Source organism: Tachysurus fulvidraco, chromosome 16, assembly GCF_022655615.1.
Source record: "Tachysurus fulvidraco isolate hzauxx_2018 chromosome 16, HZAU_PFXX_2.0, whole genome shotgun sequence".
NCBI lineage: Eukaryota > Metazoa > Chordata > Actinopteri > Siluriformes > Bagridae > Tachysurus > Tachysurus fulvidraco.
The window spans coordinates 11,088,813-11,106,704 of record NC_062533.1 but is presented as its reverse complement, the minus strand read 5'-3'; the positions used below and the strand labels follow the sequence as shown (position 1 = coordinate 11,106,704).

At 39.2% G+C, this 17,892-nt stretch overlaps 2 protein-coding genes and 4 non-coding genes across 10 annotated transcripts; 5 read left to right on the top strand and 1 right to left on the bottom strand.

Moving 5' to 3' along the window:
• Positions 1-748: 748 nt before the first annotated feature.
• On the bottom strand, positions 749-9,117 carry rnaseh1 (ribonuclease H1). 4 transcript variants are annotated; one of them, XM_027166317.2, is made up of 9 exons: positions 8,976-9,117; positions 8,035-8,139; positions 7,829-7,938; positions 6,314-6,457; positions 6,095-6,194; positions 5,894-5,948; positions 5,356-5,440; positions 5,060-5,184; positions 749-4,105 (listed from the first exon to the last, which is right to left on the bottom strand). In XM_027166317.2, exons 2-9 carry the CDS (start codon positions 8,100-8,102, stop codon positions 4,019-4,021), a joined length of 774 nt encoding a protein of 257 aa, XP_027022118.1. In that variant the 5' UTR covers positions 8,103-8,139; positions 8,976-9,117; the 3' UTR covers positions 749-4,018. The 4 variants fall into 4 exon arrangements, with proteins under 4 accessions (XP_027022118.1, XP_027022117.1, XP_027022119.1 ...); XM_027166316.2 differs by having other exon boundaries at positions 8,035-8,184; positions 8,976-9,095; XM_027166318.2 differs by having other exon boundaries at positions 8,035-8,127; positions 8,976-9,046.
• A 2,198-nt stretch (positions 9,118-11,315) lies between these two features.
• Positions 11,316-17,752, top strand: rps7 (ribosomal protein S7). Of its 2 annotated transcripts, none has more exons than XM_027166176.2 (7): positions 11,316-11,388; positions 12,030-12,114; positions 12,196-12,267; positions 13,212-13,355; positions 14,371-14,435; positions 15,642-15,792; positions 17,641-17,752. In XM_027166176.2, the coding sequence occupies exons 2-7, from the start codon at positions 12,040-12,042 to the stop codon at positions 17,716-17,718; spliced, it is 585 nt and encodes a 194-aa protein (XP_027021977.1). In that variant the 5' UTR covers positions 11,316-11,388; positions 12,030-12,039; the 3' UTR covers positions 17,719-17,752. The 2 variants fall into 2 exon arrangements, with proteins under 2 accessions (XP_027021977.1, XP_047657491.1); XM_047801535.1 differs by lacking the exon at positions 11,316-11,388 and adding an exon at positions 11,607-11,631.
• On the top strand, positions 12,891-13,111 carry LOC113655699. The gene has a single exon (XR_003443780.2). It is a non-coding gene; the product is annotated as a small nucleolar RNA SNORA73 family (small nucleolar RNA).
• On the top strand, positions 14,082-14,302 carry LOC113655702. Its single transcript, XR_003443783.2, has one exon. It is a non-coding gene; the product is annotated as a small nucleolar RNA SNORA73 family (small nucleolar RNA).
• Positions 14,518-14,738, top strand: LOC113655701. Its single transcript, XR_003443782.1, has one exon. It is a non-coding gene; the product is annotated as a small nucleolar RNA SNORA73 family (small nucleolar RNA).
• On the top strand, positions 15,821-16,041 carry LOC113655700. Its single transcript, XR_003443781.2, has one exon. It is a non-coding gene; the product is annotated as a small nucleolar RNA SNORA73 family (small nucleolar RNA).
• Positions 17,753-17,892: the final 140 nt, after the last annotated feature.

Sequence of the window (17,892 nt, the reverse complement as noted above, 5' to 3'; positions counted from 1 at the left end):
AAAACTGTGAGTGTTCTGGTCCAACAAAATTTTTCATGAAGCCATGTATCTTTCTTAATTTAATTTACCCATCTCCATTCAACACTTTCTCCTGGTCAGAGGGTGGACCTGGAGCCAGAATACAGCCTGGATGGCATTTAGGGGTCAAAGAGGAATTTTAAATTGAAAAGATGTGGAAGTGTTACTGGGATAACATGGAAGGCAATTTAGACATTGCAGTCCCATCAAATGCGAAAAATGTGAATTAGCCTTAGTGAACCTTGTTCAGTGTTTGATATTTCAGTTGTTTGCTGTTTTGCACAATTCTTTAAATTATCTCAGGGACCTGCTGCTAGGAAACTGTGTTCATTCTAGTATTACTGCACGCAATATTGTTGAACATACAGTATTTACGCTGGTTGGAGCTGTTTCTGTTTATTGTCTTTTGTGTATTGTCTTTTTTGTATTGTCTTTCTTGTATTGTCTTGTAATTTTTGGTTTGCACTGTCTTTTGTCCTGCACTGTCTTTCTGTCTTGTTTGTCTTGTCCTGCACTGTTTGCACCAGGTTGCACAGTTGCACTTGCTAAGACTAACTTACTAAGTTCTTAGCTCTGTCTTTGTTTTATGTAACACCATGGTCCTGGAGAAACGTTGTCTCATTTCACTGTGTACTGAAACAGCTATATATGGTTGAAATGACAATAAAAGCTTCTTGACTTGACTTGATGGTAAGTTAGAAAAAAGGAAAAAAACAGAATGTACAGTTAATTTCAACACATCTACATTTATTCTATACCTTAACAGCCATCAAAACATATTTCATTCTTTTTAATAGGAACAGCTTAACACGGTTATCATCTAAATGCAGATCAAGAGCTTCTTTTAGATGTTACTATTAAACATCAAAATGATGAATTTCAAGAACTTTACCCATTGAGTTTTACAGACACTGCAGAACTGCACGAAGAATTTGCCTGGAAATCTTGTTTCAGGATACCAAAGTACTTCAAAGATTGCAACAATATTTTAATAATAAATTCCCCACTTTCAAGTAGATGCAGCAGGTTTTAACTGAGTGGTGGTTTGAGCTTTTGATATAATTACAAACGGAGTGATTACCTGGAGGCTACAGCACATACTCTTCCAAGTTCACCCTCTTAAGTGAAAGTGCATTACCTGGCCACCTGCTCTATTCAGTCCAAGGACACAATGCCTTCATTGCATGCATACTTCAACTGTTGACAGTCTCAGACTAATATTTTGATCAATATTATTTGGAAAAATATTTATATAAACAGACTTTTAGGATCCACATAGATTGGTCAAAAAATTACAATTTCCCTTTAAGTGAAACTAAGGGGCCCCGAGTCTGTTTCGGCATGACAATGCCCCTGTGCACAAAGTGAGGCCCATGAAGACATGAGCTTGATCAGAGCCCTGACCTCAACCACACTGAACAAATTTGGGAGGAACTGGAACACCAACTACATGCACAACCTCACTAATGTTCTTGTGGCTGATTGGACAAATCCCCATAGGCATGCTCCAAAACCTAGAAGAGTCAAGGTTATTATAAACAGTTCATGGGGACAAAATCTGAAAGGGGATGTTCAAAATACAAATAGCTGCAAGATGGTCAGGTTTCCACCATTTGAGGCTATATAGAATATCAGAGTGTATTATCAGGGCTGGGAACAAAGATATTGTAGTTCATACTTTTTAAACATCACACTTTGTTGTGTTAGATATGGAAGAGTGGCTTGGGGATCTGGGGGCAATTTATGCGCAGCAGAATGCCACAGTGTCGGTGTTAACCTTGCTGTGTATTGAGTCCCCCTCACAAGCATGTGTAAGTCAGGCAGGATGTATCCCGACCCCTGACAGAACAGGGCCAGACTAAAGCACCTATACAGATTGAGTGGACAGAGATGGATGACAGGAAGACAGAATAAAATAGTAGCTCAACCTCTTTCATGTTTCACTCAGAGATGTTGAAGGGCCACAGAGATTGCTTCATCCAAAATTTGTTCCCACCATGCTCTCGGCCTGCTCTTCGGCACGACTTCAGAACCAGCACTAGTGTCTGTAATGCTTCTCTCTTCACTCAAGAAGCTTCTCACACAGCTCATCGGAGTTGGTTCACTAACCACTCGGCTTTATAATCCTGCCAGCTTCACAGACTCCAAACTTCCTTTTCTACAATAGCAGAACTAAACAACAAACCAAACAGCCTTCCTAACAGAATCATCTTCTCTCTTTTTCACTAGAGATATCAAACAGTCAGGCTAAGTTCTGAGGCGGGAGTTACTTATGCTGATGCTGCTCCAGACAGCTGTCATGGAAACAGATGTCGGCTCGGTTATGATGTGCCAACGTGTTTGATTGTGACTCCCTGTGCCTACACAGCGTGGCGCTGCCATTGATGTTACGGCAAAAAAGAAGGCCTCGCGCTGGATTCATTATCGGAAATTCCCCTACACTTTCTGCTCCCAGGTTGGAGGAGCAGAGTCAGCTGCGAGGCGCTGTTTGAAGAGCCGCGAGACCAGATGCACGCTAATGACGGTGTGTTTGCTGCCCCTCCTCCACTCCCTTCATCTTTTACAAATTAGCGCTGTGTCTGACTATCAAACAAAGGTGGAGGGATCTCAGATTCAGAACACACACTCTTTAGAACCTATTTGCTTGCATGTATGTGCAATGCCAGTAAAGACCATGCACCAGTCTGTCAGAAGGAGTTGAACTTGAAGTGCTCTGCTGCAGATCTAACTCAAGTTTGTGGCTTTCGGCTGCATCAAAAAGACTGCAGCACTGTATACTAATGTCATCTGGGTTTGTGTGTGTTGCACAGAATAGAGTTCTGTGTACAACGAAAAAGCTCAACTGACAACTAGTAGCTGTGTGAGGTGATGCACACTCAACACCCTGCTAGCTATATGGATCCCGAGTCTCGCCCAAAGGTATTGCCTTCATATCCCAGCGTCAATGATACACGTCTCCGCAGGCCTCCAGAGGTGCCGAGGTGCTGCAGTGGAGATCAGAGCAGAGCATGCTGGGAGCTATGTTGGGATTCACACCTACCTTCTTCTCATGAAGGAGAATATGTTCTCACTCTCCCTCTTTGCTGCGGGGCTTATCAGAATTTTAACATGTAGCATCACTGTCTAGACACAGGCTTACTGCAGAGAGCTGGAGAGAGCACTCATCCACCCAGACTGGAAACAAACACCCGATGCTCAGAGGACACCATCTCACTGCTGAGCACGTACCTGAGAGGCCAAACTTCTCTAGGTAACTCCAATCAAATCAGCACTTTATGCATGTCTATGCAGATAAAAAAGATAAAACCAAGCAATAACTAATCATCCCTCACTCTTATCATGCCACATACTATTATATATTTTAGATTTCATAACCAGACAAGAAATGTCCAAAAATGTGCTTTCTTCAATGTGTGGTGTAACATTCAATAAACTTTGTCTGCCTAATATATTAAAGAAAAAACGTGCTAGTGGTGAAAGCCAGTAAGGCAGAGCGCAAGTTATTATGCAATGCAAAAATAGTTTCAAATGTCTGACTATTTGGATTTTCTTTCACTATTCTATAACGTTATTCCTCTATACTTTGCCGTCGTGGAAAAATATACTGCAGTGCCATCTGGGGATAAACTGCTGTATTACAGTGGGTGGATTTCACAAATGAACAATATACAGTAAATTATATAATGAAACAATTCCATGATACAGTCTACTAACATTTATATGCTGGTTAATAATTATCTGGTTATGTATCCACAAACCTTCTAGAAAACACTGCTTCTTTTACTGTGTCTGCCAAGGTTTTCGTCCAGAAAAGAAGAAATTAATCTAGCAAAAAGCATCACAATTTAAACACAATTTATTTACAGAAAAAGTCAAATGAAATATTTAAAAAAAAAAAAAGTGCAGGGGTTTGCGTTACACAGTGAGAACACACGCAAACACTATTAATAACCTAAGCTCAGGCATGAACACAGCAGCAGTCTTTGTTTGCCAACACCAGTTAGCACTGAGGTTTTGCTGCTCCCTCTCTAGAGAGTCTGTCTGCCTCCTCATTTCCTAAATAGCCAGCATGACCTGGGATGTGCATCTGAAACATAAAGAACAAGAAAATATTGAACATGGATGCCTACAGTACAGCAATTAGTAGTTAATGTAATTTTTTAATTAAAAAAAATAAAAAATACCGAAATGGGAATTCTGCCAAAAAGTCAGAAATGGAAAGACAACTGAACCCTGGATCCTTGTTCAAGTGAATGAGAGTTCAGTGTGTTACTGTTAGGAACACAGCTTTTCTATACTCACTGTCAAAACAGACATGATCGGAGGTGACCTCTTGGTAAAACTAGTAGAGTCTCATCCAACATTTTTTATATTTGTATAATTCTACACACGCAATGTCGGTGTTAAGGCAATTACCCTAAAATAATAGCAAACAGCAATAGAACTAGAATTTAAATAAAAGAAAACCCTTTTAAAAACAGTGTGCTCAAGCATTGGTAATTGGCACATGAACAAACTGGGAGAACAAAACAGCAGATTTACAGCAGGCAGCTACGAATCACCAGCTGGGAACTAGGGAGCTGAAGGCCAACACCGTCTGCCCTCTTACACATATGAGCTTATAGATATCTAAAAGTGGCACGCATCAACCTGACAGAGTTCTGACCTCCCTCCCTCTCAGCCAGACAGCGTGGTTTATATTGGCCTTGTGTTGGTGGCATTGTAAGGCTGTATGGTGAATCTTATCCAATAGTAGAAGCTTTAATTTTGTCATATCTACATCCTCCGATCAACAACCCAGAGCCTTAAACCACTTGAGCCACCACCTTCATGAGCTGCAATAGGTGGTACACATGAAAGCACAGTCTACAAAGCACTGAGCATTCACAGAATAACCACATCAGCAAAATCTGATGCATTTAAACATGCAGCATGAAACCAAGCCAACCAAATAAAAAAGGTCATACACCCAGACTTTAAACAAATTAATTAGATACAACCCAATAATTAAACATGCTCTCAGATCACATCTAGTACATACCCATTTAACATCGAGCTCTTCATTTAGTTCATCAAGCTTTTGGAAGTCTTCTTTATTGACCACTGCACCCCCTGTTTTGAGTCTCCAGCCGTTGGTTTTCCAGTTTTTTACCCAGCTGGTAATCCCTTCATAAAGCAAAAACATTTTGGATTACATAACCTTCACTAAATATTTAAATATGAATACCATTTTTCCTCTCATTTTGAACAAATACAAACTGCTTCAGTAGACTAAAAGAACTCTCAGATGCTGTTGTACCAACTGAGATGAACGATTAAACACTTAAACACACATACCGTTAATAGTGAATTTGCTGTCTGTGTAGAGCACTAGCTTTTGGATGTCCATATCTATGGCTTGTTCCAGTGCCTTGCAAGCTGCCTAGACCAGAAACGGAAAATGAAGGGCATTAAACAGGTAAAGCAGAAGTGTCTGTCCTCAAGGTAAAGTTACAATAATGCTTTTCTGTAAACATCTGCTTTAAAACACTTAAAACTCTTCAGTGCTGATAAACAAACTTAGTAGGGATTTTGTGCTCTAATGTGAAATACTTCACAAAAAAAGAAAAATAAACCCAGACAAAACATTTCGCCAAATGTAAAAAGGTCTTGCAAAAGCTGTACTCATTTTTGAATGAAATTAAGTTATAAAAAGTTTAAATATTTATATATACACATTTATTGTACACACACACACACACACACACACACACGTGTGTGTGTATATTATATATAATATATATATATAAATAATATATAAAAATTATTATATTAAATTATATATAAAAACACACACACACACACACATTATATATATATATATCCTTGTCGTTACCTGTAGTTCAGCTCGTTGGTTGGTTTGTCTCCCTGATAACCTCTCTGAAACGTTACTGGGGAAAAGATGATTGAGGAAAGATCGTGTGTTAAACAGCTTCATTTTATACAATTTCAACCAAGAAACTAAAGACTTACAGGCTGCGTTGAAGTTTACAATCTTTTCCCAGAAAACTTTTTATTATGTTAGTAAAGTACTCACAGAGAGTGATTGGGACCCCAGTACACACCGATCCCTGCACGAGCTCCATGTCTTCCATTTTTTGTACAGCAGCCATCTGTGTACACTACCACTGCATCTCCTACAGCCAGAACCAACACATACAGCTTTGTAAGCAGCAATCCTGCCCTTCTCTGGTGTTTGAAAGTTTATTAACCCCAAACCATCTCACCCCATACAGGAAAGTTTCATGATTATTACCCATGTAGGTGAACCCCTTAGTACTCTCCGCAGCAGAAGGCTCCAGTTTCACTCGCTTAACACTCCCTCCATCAACCTCATCCTCTTCAATGGGCCTTTTAGAGCCAGCAAGAACACTTTTGGTACTCTGGGAGGCTTCAGACTCTGGAAACACAAAAAGCTTATTGAACAACACTACACTGTAAAATGGTAAAACCAAATGAATCCATTTTAAAGCAGATATTAAAAGAAAGAAGAGTCAACTAAATTTAGGCCTTATGAATCACAAAGAAAGTTAACCTATAAATAATGTAAACTTGTACCCATTATTGAAGAACAGTAATTAGACTTGAATGATGGTTCCCTGGTGGTCCAGCACTCACCAGCATGGTCATGTGTTTGATTCCTAAGCAAGAACCAACCTAGCCACTGAGCCCAGATAAAAATCGGATGGTTGCACTGGTTTTGCAAAAATTAGAAAATAAAGTGTCTGATGGCCTGCACTTAAATCACCCTGCAGGACAGTTACCATAAATGCTGTCTCAACGGGAGTCAAATTAAAGAATAGCATCAAATCAAAGCCTTTATTTTTGGTCACATACATTACAACAGTGAAATTCCTTCTTCACATACCCCAACTTTGGAGGTCAGAGCTCAGGGTCAGCCATGATACAGCAGCCCTGGAGCAATGAGTGTTAAGGTCCTGACTCAAGGGCCCAATAGTGGCAGCTTGGCCATGATGGGACTTGATCTGCAAACCTCCACAAAAAAAAAAAAAAAAAAAAAAGTTTCTCCGATCAACGAGCCTCCACTGCCCAGCACATAAATCTTCAGCCACTCAACACATTCTTTTCCCAGCAGAACTAACAGCATTCACACCACAAGATGCAAGGCCATTTCCTACCCCTAATCCAGCACAGGAACACAAAGCATTCGGGTGAAAAAACCTAAACAATAACCCATCTGTGAACACTATTGGACACAAACACTGTTTCCTACATTGCACATGGATTTCTACTGGATGTATGAAATGTGTGTAGTATAATCTTAGGTGTGAATATGCGGTGCATAAAAGCAGTGTCAATGACAGTAAAGCTTGGCAGTCTGTCAATTAAAGGCTTAGGAAAGGAAATCTTAATGGCTCTAAACAGACAAAAGTTTCATATTCAAATCTCAATTTATCCAAACGTTCTTTCAGCTGCTCTCATTCAAGGCTGATCCACATTTCATTTGGCATTGATTTTATTCCACATGCACTTCTGACGCAACCCTCTGATTTTTCTAGGCTCAGTGGCTGGTTTGGTTCTTGCTAGACCACCAAGGGACCATCATTCAAATTGAAGTAACATCCTTGAAAAGTATCTATACTGAAGAAATCAAGGGAAAATTTTTTTCCAGTTAATACAAAGTCTCAAAAGCCCTGATCTGTAAGCACTAGCTCTATGCTGCCAGCTCGTTAAATCGTCAACATCTTATAAGATTTATCATAAAGCTCTTTACTTAAATTAAGTGTAAATGTAAGCATTCGTGATTTACTCTCTGAGGATGTTGGTTCGTTCCTTACAAAAGCCCATGCTTCATCTTCAACTGCAAACTTTTTATACCGTGCATCAGGGAATTTGTCCACTTGAAATTTGCATTCGTCCCTTTGGGATTAAAACAACAAAGATGCAAAATTTAAGGATTAAAACGAATAGACAATGTGTGTAAAGAATAAGAAAGTTTAGAGTTAGTGTTCTCACCATGTTTGGTACACACCAGGCCTGTGTCCTTTCCTTACAGCATAAAAGAAACTGCCTTTCTTTCCCATTTCCTCAGCACTGACACACAGAGCTCTGCGTACAAGACTGGAAACACTGAATAATCTCAACATGCCCTCTAATCAGTCCATGTTAAGAAAACCGACAGCCACCACAAACAGACCAACGTCGTAAAGAAAACAAAATTAGCACTGAAGCTAACGTCAAGTTGAAATTAGCACTGAAGCTAACGTCAAGTTGAAATTAGCACTGAAGCTAACGTCAAGTTGAAATTAGCATTGAAGCTAACATCAAGTTGAAATTAGCACTGAAGCTAACGTCAAGTTGAAATTAGCACTGAAGCTAACGTCATGTTGAAATTAGCACTGAAGCTAACGTCAAGTTGAAATTAGCACTGAAGCTAACGTCAAGTTGAAATTAGCATTGAAGCTAACATCAAGTTGAAATTAGCACTGAAGCTAACGTCAAGTTGAAATTAGCACTGAAGCTAACGTCAAGTTGAAATTAGCACTGAAGCTAACGTCAAGTTGAAATTAGCACTGAAGCTAACGTCAAGTTGAAATTAGCACTGAAGCTAACGTCAAGTTGAAATTAGCACTGAAGCTAACGTCAAGTTGCAATTAGCACTGAAGCTAACGTCAAGATGAAATTGGCACTGAAGCTAACGTTAAACTGAAATTAGCACTGAGGATAACGTTAAACTGAAATTAGCACTGAAGCTAACGTTAAACTGAAATTAGCACTGAAGCTAACGTTAAACTGAAATTAGCACTGAAGCTAACGTTAAACCGAAATGTGACAGAAAGTTAAAGAACCATAAAAACTTACTATGATTGATTAATAATAATAATAATAATAATAATAATAATAATAATAATAATAATAATAATAATAATAAATGAATAGAAATAAAGCGTCTTTACTATTTCTAACACCACGAGCTTTTCTCTTGCAGGTAAACACCGATGCTATTTCTTACTCGTCTAGAGATTTAAAGGCAGCTTTGGTCTCATACTGCCATCCAGTGGCCTGGAAATTAGTGCACAGCAAGATGTGATTAGTGATTAGACCAAGATGAACCATATTAGATCTTGTTCTACATTTAATGTGATACAGCAATCAGAAATCAAGTTAAAGAAATCAATCTAATGTTGCTTAACTGTTATTTTTTAGGAAGATGTGACAGCATGAACTAATCACATTTAAACTCAAGTAATTTGTATTCACCTGTCATCATTGAAGTGATCTAATTAACTCCAAATAAAGATCAGTTTCTGTAGGATTTTTTTGATGGCATCTGGGTGTCATCAGGCTGGTGTTCATGGCAAAATGGAAAATCTTCATGGCACGGAAGGCAATCGGAGCTGGTACAATTTCTGGATGCCTCAAGTTGAGAGGGATTAACGTAGCTGTTTATAATGTTAGCAAGCACTGGATGATAATGTGCAGATGTATTTGTATTACAGTATTACCTATATAAGAACATCCCTCCAAAACATGCTTTGAAAAGAGCTGTGCACAGGAGGTCCTTTTTTATTTGTTTATGTGGGTTTTTATTTGTTTATAACTTTGATTTTAATGAAAATAATTTGCCATGATTTATCTTGGTTTTGTTTTTTGACATTACAGAAACCTGCAATTTTAACAATGTTGTGTTGAGTTTATAGGCATTGCATATTGTCTGACCACTGTATGCTTATTCATAGGAAGGAGAAAATAATTCTTGAAAAAATGTAAAATTACATACTAATAGTAGATTATATATATATATATATATATATATATATATATATATATATATATATATATATATATATATATATATATATATATATATATTTCAATAAATCCTACATGTTTGACCGTCTCTGGCTGATCACATTGTAATCAGTGGATGATTTTCAGTTACTGTAGCTAAATAATGCCTGATTTAAGCCACAATCTCATACAAACTATATTGTAAATTAGGATCTTCTTTTTTTCTCTTTACATCTTTCCAGTTCCCTCCTGCCTCTAGATGAACTACAGATTTCTATCACATTTCTTGCATTCTTATATCATTGTAATTCTGGCACCCAAAGGAAACATGTTTAAGAGGTTTGAATGTATTCGTGTGAAAGATGCTTTGCAAATAATACTTAAATGTCTTGATCAAAGGGCCCAACAGTGACAGCTTTGCAGTATGAGGAGTGGAATTCACAAACTACTGATTATTAGTCCGGACCCCAACCGCTGAGCTGGCAGGGCACCAGGCAAGCCTTCTGGCATGCTTTTGGTTTTTGGTAGGTGGGGGGAAATCAGAGAAACTGGAGGAGCCCCACATAGGAGCTCACAGACCAGAGGAAGAGAAATAATGCACAGAAATTTCACTCAAGCACTAACACAAGCTCAGGATCAAACCTGAGACCATGGAGCTGAATAGCAGCAATTCTCTTTGTTGCGCCAACACATTTAGCAGACACCCTTATCCAGAGTGACTGACATTTTTATTTCATTTTATACAACTGAATATTCGAGGGTTATTAAGGGCCTTGTTCATCGGCCCAGCAATGGCAGCTTGGTGGACCTGGGATTTAAACCCATGACCCTCCGATCAGTCATCCAACATCTTAAAGGCGGGGTGCACGATGTTTGAGAAATGCTTCAGAAAACTGAGTCAGGCCGACTAACAAAACAATCATGTAACTGATAAATATATCCCCTCTGCCAGCTGCCCCAGCGGGTTCAACCATTCAATAGTTGCCTGGGTTACGTATGTATGTGTGGGGCAGAGCTATCAATACAGGGTTGACACCCATTTGGGTTAGGGGCGTGTTTAATTTGGTGATTTCAAATGTCAACATTGGCTTTCAAACAACGTACACCCCACCTTTAAATGCCAAGCTACCAAATCCCACACAACACCCACACAAAAAAGGTAATTTCTTGCTTAAGCAACACAGAACTTTAAGTTTTCCACTAAAATTTCCTCTAAACGTTATTTCATTCAAAGCAAATTAGGGATATTTAAATCTAACATACAAATAGGTGTTTCTTTTATAAAGTATGCAGCATTTACAATTCTATCATATAAATGTAATTTATTCTTAAATTAAAATGATTTTTAATTTTGTATTTTTACGTAAAAATATAATAAAATAAAAATAATACAATAGTGTTTTAAATCACATTATTTATTTCTTTATTTTAAGGCAGCGCGTGCCCTCTACAGACCGGAAAATCAAATGCATTTCCCTTTCGCGTTTCACTCTCGTATTTCCCATGATCCTCTGGGCGACGCGCTTTTACCGGCTTCTCGCGAGATTACGGCCTCTTTCCAGGCCGCCGTTGACGGAGGTAGGTTAGTTCAGTGTAACGTCTTGAGCAGATAACGTGCTAAAATGTCGAAAATAGACAGTTTATTGCGATTTTATTTGGTTATATCGCGTAAGGACACCGTGATACGTTAGATAAATGAGTTTATTTTGTCGGATGGCAGTTTGGAGAAAGTAGTTTTTAGGTGTTGTTGCATAGCGACCTGAGGTAACTCGCCTTACATGGAGAAGGGCTTGGGCCTGTTGTATTGGTGGCACGTTATAGGTAAATAAATTAGTTTTTATAACCAGTTTTTTAAATATATTAAAGTATATAAAAGTGTGTTTTTAGTTGGTTATTTATTTGTGCCTCCTTTTGTAGTGGTGACTGGTTAGCTTGCTATGCTAATGATACCACGAGATCAGCTCACGCGCAAACGGCAAATGTCTGTTTTAGCATTTGTATAAGTAAATACAAAAAAACAATATAGATGTAATGGTTTGTTGTTGAAGTTGTTAGCTATTAATCACCGGTTTAGTGCTTGGTTTATTGCTGCTAGTGTAATTAGCTCGGATACGCGTGTTCGCTAGCTAAAGCCGCTGAAAGCTGCTGTTAGTTTAGTTCAATAGAAGAAGTAGCTTTTGTGTCTAAGGTTTAACCGACTGACTGTTTTTGTGTTTCAGTCATAGGGCCATGTTCAGTAGCAGCGCGAAAATCGTGAAGCCAAACGGCGAAAAGCCAGATGAGTTCGAGTCTGGTATTTCTCAGGTAAGGAGATAAAACACATCCTTCACTTTTGTCACTTTGTCTGCGTGTTCATTAATGTTTCTGCTGGTCTCGCTGTGACAGGCTCTTCTTGAGCTGGAGATGAACTCAGACCTGAAGGCTCAGCTGAGGGAACTCAACATCACTGCTGCTAAGGTCAGAAATGACTTATTTTTTTTAAACACTTTATATGCTGTGCTTTGTCTAGTGTCTCCTCCTGGATGTTGGCAGTTAACCTCATAAGGCCTAAATCCGGAACAGCAGTGTGGCCAGAGATGTCAGGTGCTCTCAAGTTTGAAATCATTACCTGATCCGTAATACTATTACATCTTTTTGGCAGATATCAACCTGATCCTAGCGATTATGAATGTTTATCTGTGAGAATTTATTTATTGGTAGAATGAGGTTACAGTGTGAAAGTTGCACATGACTGTTTCCTTGTAATAAATGTGCAATTAATTTCTGCACATGCTTCATTTAAATAACTTCATTAAGTTTTTGTCTAATCATTCTAAAATACATTAAACACATCTGGCACTTGTTGGTCAGTTATGCCACACTCAACATGACAGCTTTCAGTACATATGCTTTTTACAGTAAGGTAGGGTATTATGATAATACCCTGTTTTTTTTTTTTGTTTTTTTTTTTATTGAGGGGTGACCGTCCCACTTAGGTATGCTGTTCCACTGCAGGTGGTGTTCACAGATAAAATGGAATTAAATTTTGTTTGTGATTCACTTTGTCACAAGTGGTATTTTTATTTCCTTTATCAACTCCACCAACGTGGACATCCCGTGAGTCGGTCCTCATGTGGCTCTGTCCGTGTGGCATATGGGAGCGTAGCACTTCAGTGCCATGACGTACAGTCCCGTTCCACGCCGTTGGATAGCATGCGTGTCCCCGGCTTTTAGCTGGTGAGGGCAGCGGCCTGTATATTCCTAGGTCTTCCCAGAGCCTCATGGGCCGTTATTGGGGAGGTAAACCATGCAGGGCATAATCTTAAACCTTGCAGGACTTTCTTGTACAGTAGTGTAATACTAACAAGACTTTAATAGTGCTGAGGCTGACGAGCATTGCTAACTTTTTTTTTTTCCTTCAGGAAATCGAGGTTGGTGGTAGCAGAAAAGCCATCATCATCTTCGTGCCCGTGCCCCAGCTTAAGGCCTTCCAGAAGATTCAGGTGCGGCTTGTGCGTGAGCTGGAGAAGAAGTTTAGTGGCAAGCATGTGGTCTTCATTGCACAGGTAAGGAAGACGTGTACTGCTTTTGTGTGTGTGAAAAGCTTAACAGCTGCTACTTGGAAAGAAAAGTGTTTTGCAGCTGGTAGTAAACCAGAAGTGAATAAAGAACATTAGCTATCCTGCTGGGCATGTAAATGCTCCAGTGTTCTTAACCTGTAACATTTTTCTCCAAACAAAAGCTAGGATATACAGAAGTAGTAGCCAAGCTTATTTAGCATATATATAAAGACGTTTCCTTGTTTTGCATATGTACAGGCTCCTACCATTTATCCCAATGATAAATTATTTATTGATTAAATGTATTACCAGTCTGGCAAGATTGAGATGAGTAGCTAGCTGCAATCAGTCGTGGTGTCACACCACAAAGAAACAGAAAACAATATATCTGAGCAAAATGCACTTGTTAACTAGAGTATTATCAAAACTAATAGTAAGCAGTTACCTTTCTCTGATTATTAATAGAGGGATTAAATAAACCATTCTCATGTATATTGTATAAAGATCTTAACCTCATGATGTATGTTATATTGTCTACTTGTGATATTTGAGTAATGATTCTAATCCAGAAGGAATTTTTTTTGTTTGGCTAAAACTATTTATGGAATTTGACGGATAACAAAACTGAGCTCCTGAATTCAGCAAATTTAATTTTTGATATTTGAAGACTTTAGGCAGCACTTAAATCGCATCATTTAAAGAAACTTGACTGTGCTCATTGAGTGTATAAACCCAACGTGGACATCCCGTGAGTCGGTCCTCATGTGGCTCTGTCCGTGTGGCGTATGGGAGCGTAGCACTGTAGTGCCATGACGTACAGTCCCGTTCCACGCCGTTGGATAGTATGCGAGTCCCCGGCTTTTAGCTGGTGAGGACGGCGTCCTGTATATTCCTAGGTCTTCCCAGAGCCTCATGGGCTGTTACTGGGGAGGTAAACCATGCAGTGCATAAACTCAAAACAGTTGTTTTGCTTGAATACTTAAAGTTGCTGATTTTTTAATATGAGGATGTTTATTTGCAGAGGAGAATTCTGCCCAAACCCACAAGGAAAAGCCGCACAAAGAACAAGCAGAAGCGCCCAAGGAGGTAAGATCTGGCTTTAGTATGATTGCATGTTTGATGCTCTTGTACTGGACAGGTGCGCTTTAGTTTTGCCATTAAAAAAAACCCAACGTGGACATCCCGTGAGTCGGTCCTCATGTGGCTCTGTCTGTGTGGCGTATGGGAGCGTAGCACTTCAGTGCCATGACGTACAGTCCCGTTCCACGCCGTTGGATAGCATGCGTGTCCCCGGCTTTTAGCTGGTGAGGGCGGCGTCCTGTATATTCCTAGGTCTTCCCAGAGCCTCATGGGCCGTTACTGGGGAGGTAAACCATGCAGGGCATAATCTTTTAATTTTTCCATATTAAATATTACCTTACACACGATTGAAACAATACATGTGTTGCAGATTTGTCAGTTTGCCTTAAATGATTTGCAAAAGTAAATGTTCTACACTTCAGTCATTAAAATGATTGAAACTGTTCATGTAGGTGGGTGGGTGATATGACTGTTTTTCGTGGTGTGTTTATCTCATCAGTAAATTCAACACACTGGTGGCTTTTCAATATTAAGTATTGCATGTCCTGTGTTTCTTGGATCTTCCAATAAACTGAATCTGAAGCTTATTTCTTAAGTCTAATTTCTGGTCGAATGTCTAAGGGGAAAAAGTATTGAGGCATATCTAATCATTAGTGATCGAAAATAAGTAGCAATCATGTTTGCTTAAATCATGGTGGTTTTATCTACAACAAACATTTAGGCTGCATTAAGCGAGAATTTTATCTGTATATTTAAAAAAAAAAAAATAATTCTAGCATGTCTTCTGGATATAGACATCACTACGTTCTAATAACCGGAATGATGAGGATTTTTAGTAAAAGCTTTTACTAGCAGTTGACTTCAAGAGATCTCTTCAACACAGCTAAAATCAGGAGTGACAACAATGCAGAATTATTCAAGCATCTTACTGTTAATTATATGTACTGTGTCGTCCCAACTCCCCACCCCACACACACACACAAAGTTTTTGTAGACATTGCTATGGCTGCTTCCAATGCAAAGGTGTGAAGTTGGCTGTGCATTTAAGCTTTTAACCACAAGCACTTTCATGTATAATCAGAATTTGATTTTGCAGGTTGGGTGCTAGCTTAAAATGGGTGTTCAGTACATGCACACTTTTTTTAGGTTAAATTACTGTGTAGCTTGCTAGAATATCGAAGGGTCATGAGTATTAATTGTATTTGTTGTTAGCCGGACTCTTACTGCCGTGCACGATGCTATCCTTGAAGACTTGGTCTACCCCAGTGAGATTGTTGGCAAGAGGATTCGCGTGAAACTGGACAGTAGTCGGCTCATCAAGGTCCACCTTGACAAGGCACAGCAAAACAACGTGGAACACAAAGTAAGTGCTAGTTCTGTTATCAACTCCACCAACGTGGACATCCCGTGAGTCGGTCCTCATGTGGCTCTGTCCGTGTGGCGTATGGGAGCGTAGCACTGTAGTGCCATGACGTACAGTCCCGTTCCACGCCGTTGGATAGTATGCGAGTCCCCGGCTTTTAGCTGGTGAGGACGGCGTCCTGTATATTCCTAGGTCTTCCCAGAGCCTCATGGGCCGTTACTGGGGAGGTAAACCATGCAGTGTACAATGTTTCTCTTCCAGATGCTGTTTTAACCTGTTAGAGGCCTGCGTCTCGGTACCGAGCCACGACCGCTAGGAGGCGAAAATGCATCAAATTCATTGTAACTTCATTGTAACTTTTAAGCATTAAATCCTCTAAATACACGGTTAAATTATATATTGTTTGAAAGCTTAGACTCTCAGGATTTTATTAAGCGCACACACACAGCATAATATGATTTATAGTAATTTAACCATTTGATAGAAAATTGAACTAGGTGGCGCTAGTTCGATCTGTTTACTCACTTTTAAACGCTGGTCTTTAAATTTCCCTTTCTTCACATTGTCACTAATGTTAATGTATTTTCCAAAACAAATGCTTGTAAAAATCCCCGAGAGTCCAAAAAACTTGAAAATGTAATCCTTTTAATCCAAACGCTTTGCTCGCTTCACAAGAATTATGTGTTTGACCGGAAACTGAACACGAAGCTTCACTTCCGCCCTTTGTTGGACTCCTACGTCTCATTGGACACATACCAAAATTTCAAAACGCGTCAGATTTGTAGTCGAGGATGTGACGAAGCAAACAAGCCCTCGCATGAGCCAACCAGTGCCTGTGCGGCCGAGATAGGCAGCTAAGAAGCCAATGAGGTCTCTCCATGCTATGTGGGTGACCCGCCCTTTGACTGACATTTGCTCCGTCCAGTAGCGATTTGATGTTTCGCGAGCATCATAGCTCTTTAGCCAATAAGGAGACGATTCCAACGAGATGCAACATAATACATCTGGTGAGGGCGGGCTGTGCAATAAGCGTGCGCATATTAATTTTTTTCAGCTTTATTGCGCAATTCTCGAACGTTTCACACTCTCACACCTCAGGGTGTCAGTTTACAGGCATTTTTTCAAAACAGAGTTATAGGCAGAGGGGTTCTCTTTGTTATAGGACTTTTGAACTAAGCATGCAGTCCTTTTATACAAAGTTATACAGTAAAAAAAATAAACAAGAAAAACCTGAACAGACGGACATGTCCATAGAAAAATATTCATATAAAATCCATTTTTGAGTCTTTTGACTTCATTTTTTTTTTGGTGAAAGCCAAGACATGTGGCTATGGCCCTCAGTTGTTGTTTACCAACCAGAATTAAATACAGCAATGTATGTAATCAGTTTATCAGGTAAACAACTCAGACGGAAATAAAAATCCTCCATTCTAGCCTCTATAACTCTGTGTCAGTAAGGCTTAGAATCAAGCTGATACTTGTGTCGGAAACTAGAGACTCTCTTCTTTCCAATGAGACCAAGCTCACCTCTGTGTGTCAAAGTATATGGGAGCTGTACCACTTTTTATGTGGGTATGTCATCTAGGCGAAAATCATGAAAATGGGGGGGCGACAGGTAACAGGTTAAGCAATAGGGCTTTTAATTTTTTTCTTAATTTACTGGCTTGCCTTTTAGAGAACTTGGTCGTTATTAATCCTACACAAACATTTTAATGTAACATTTTAATATTGGTGATTCATTAAATATAGGCTATATATACTTTAAACTATCAATCTGAATTTGTAGCTTAAGCTTTGGTCTTTGTCCTGTTTTGTGCACTGTCTAATTCTCTGTAAAATCTTTTCTAGGTTGAGACCTTTGCTGGTGTCTACAAGAAGCTTACAGGCAAAGATGTTGTTTTTGAATTCCCAGAGTTCCAACTGTAAAGTGCAGATGGCTGAATAAATTTGTATACCATCATATGCACCTCTGTTGACTCTTAATATGCAAACACTTGCTGAAATGTTGGAAGCACACAGTTGTCTAAAAGGCTTTCACACCACCCAAACAGGACACTTGATTGATTGTAGAGCAGTTGATTAAACAAGTGGAATCAAGCA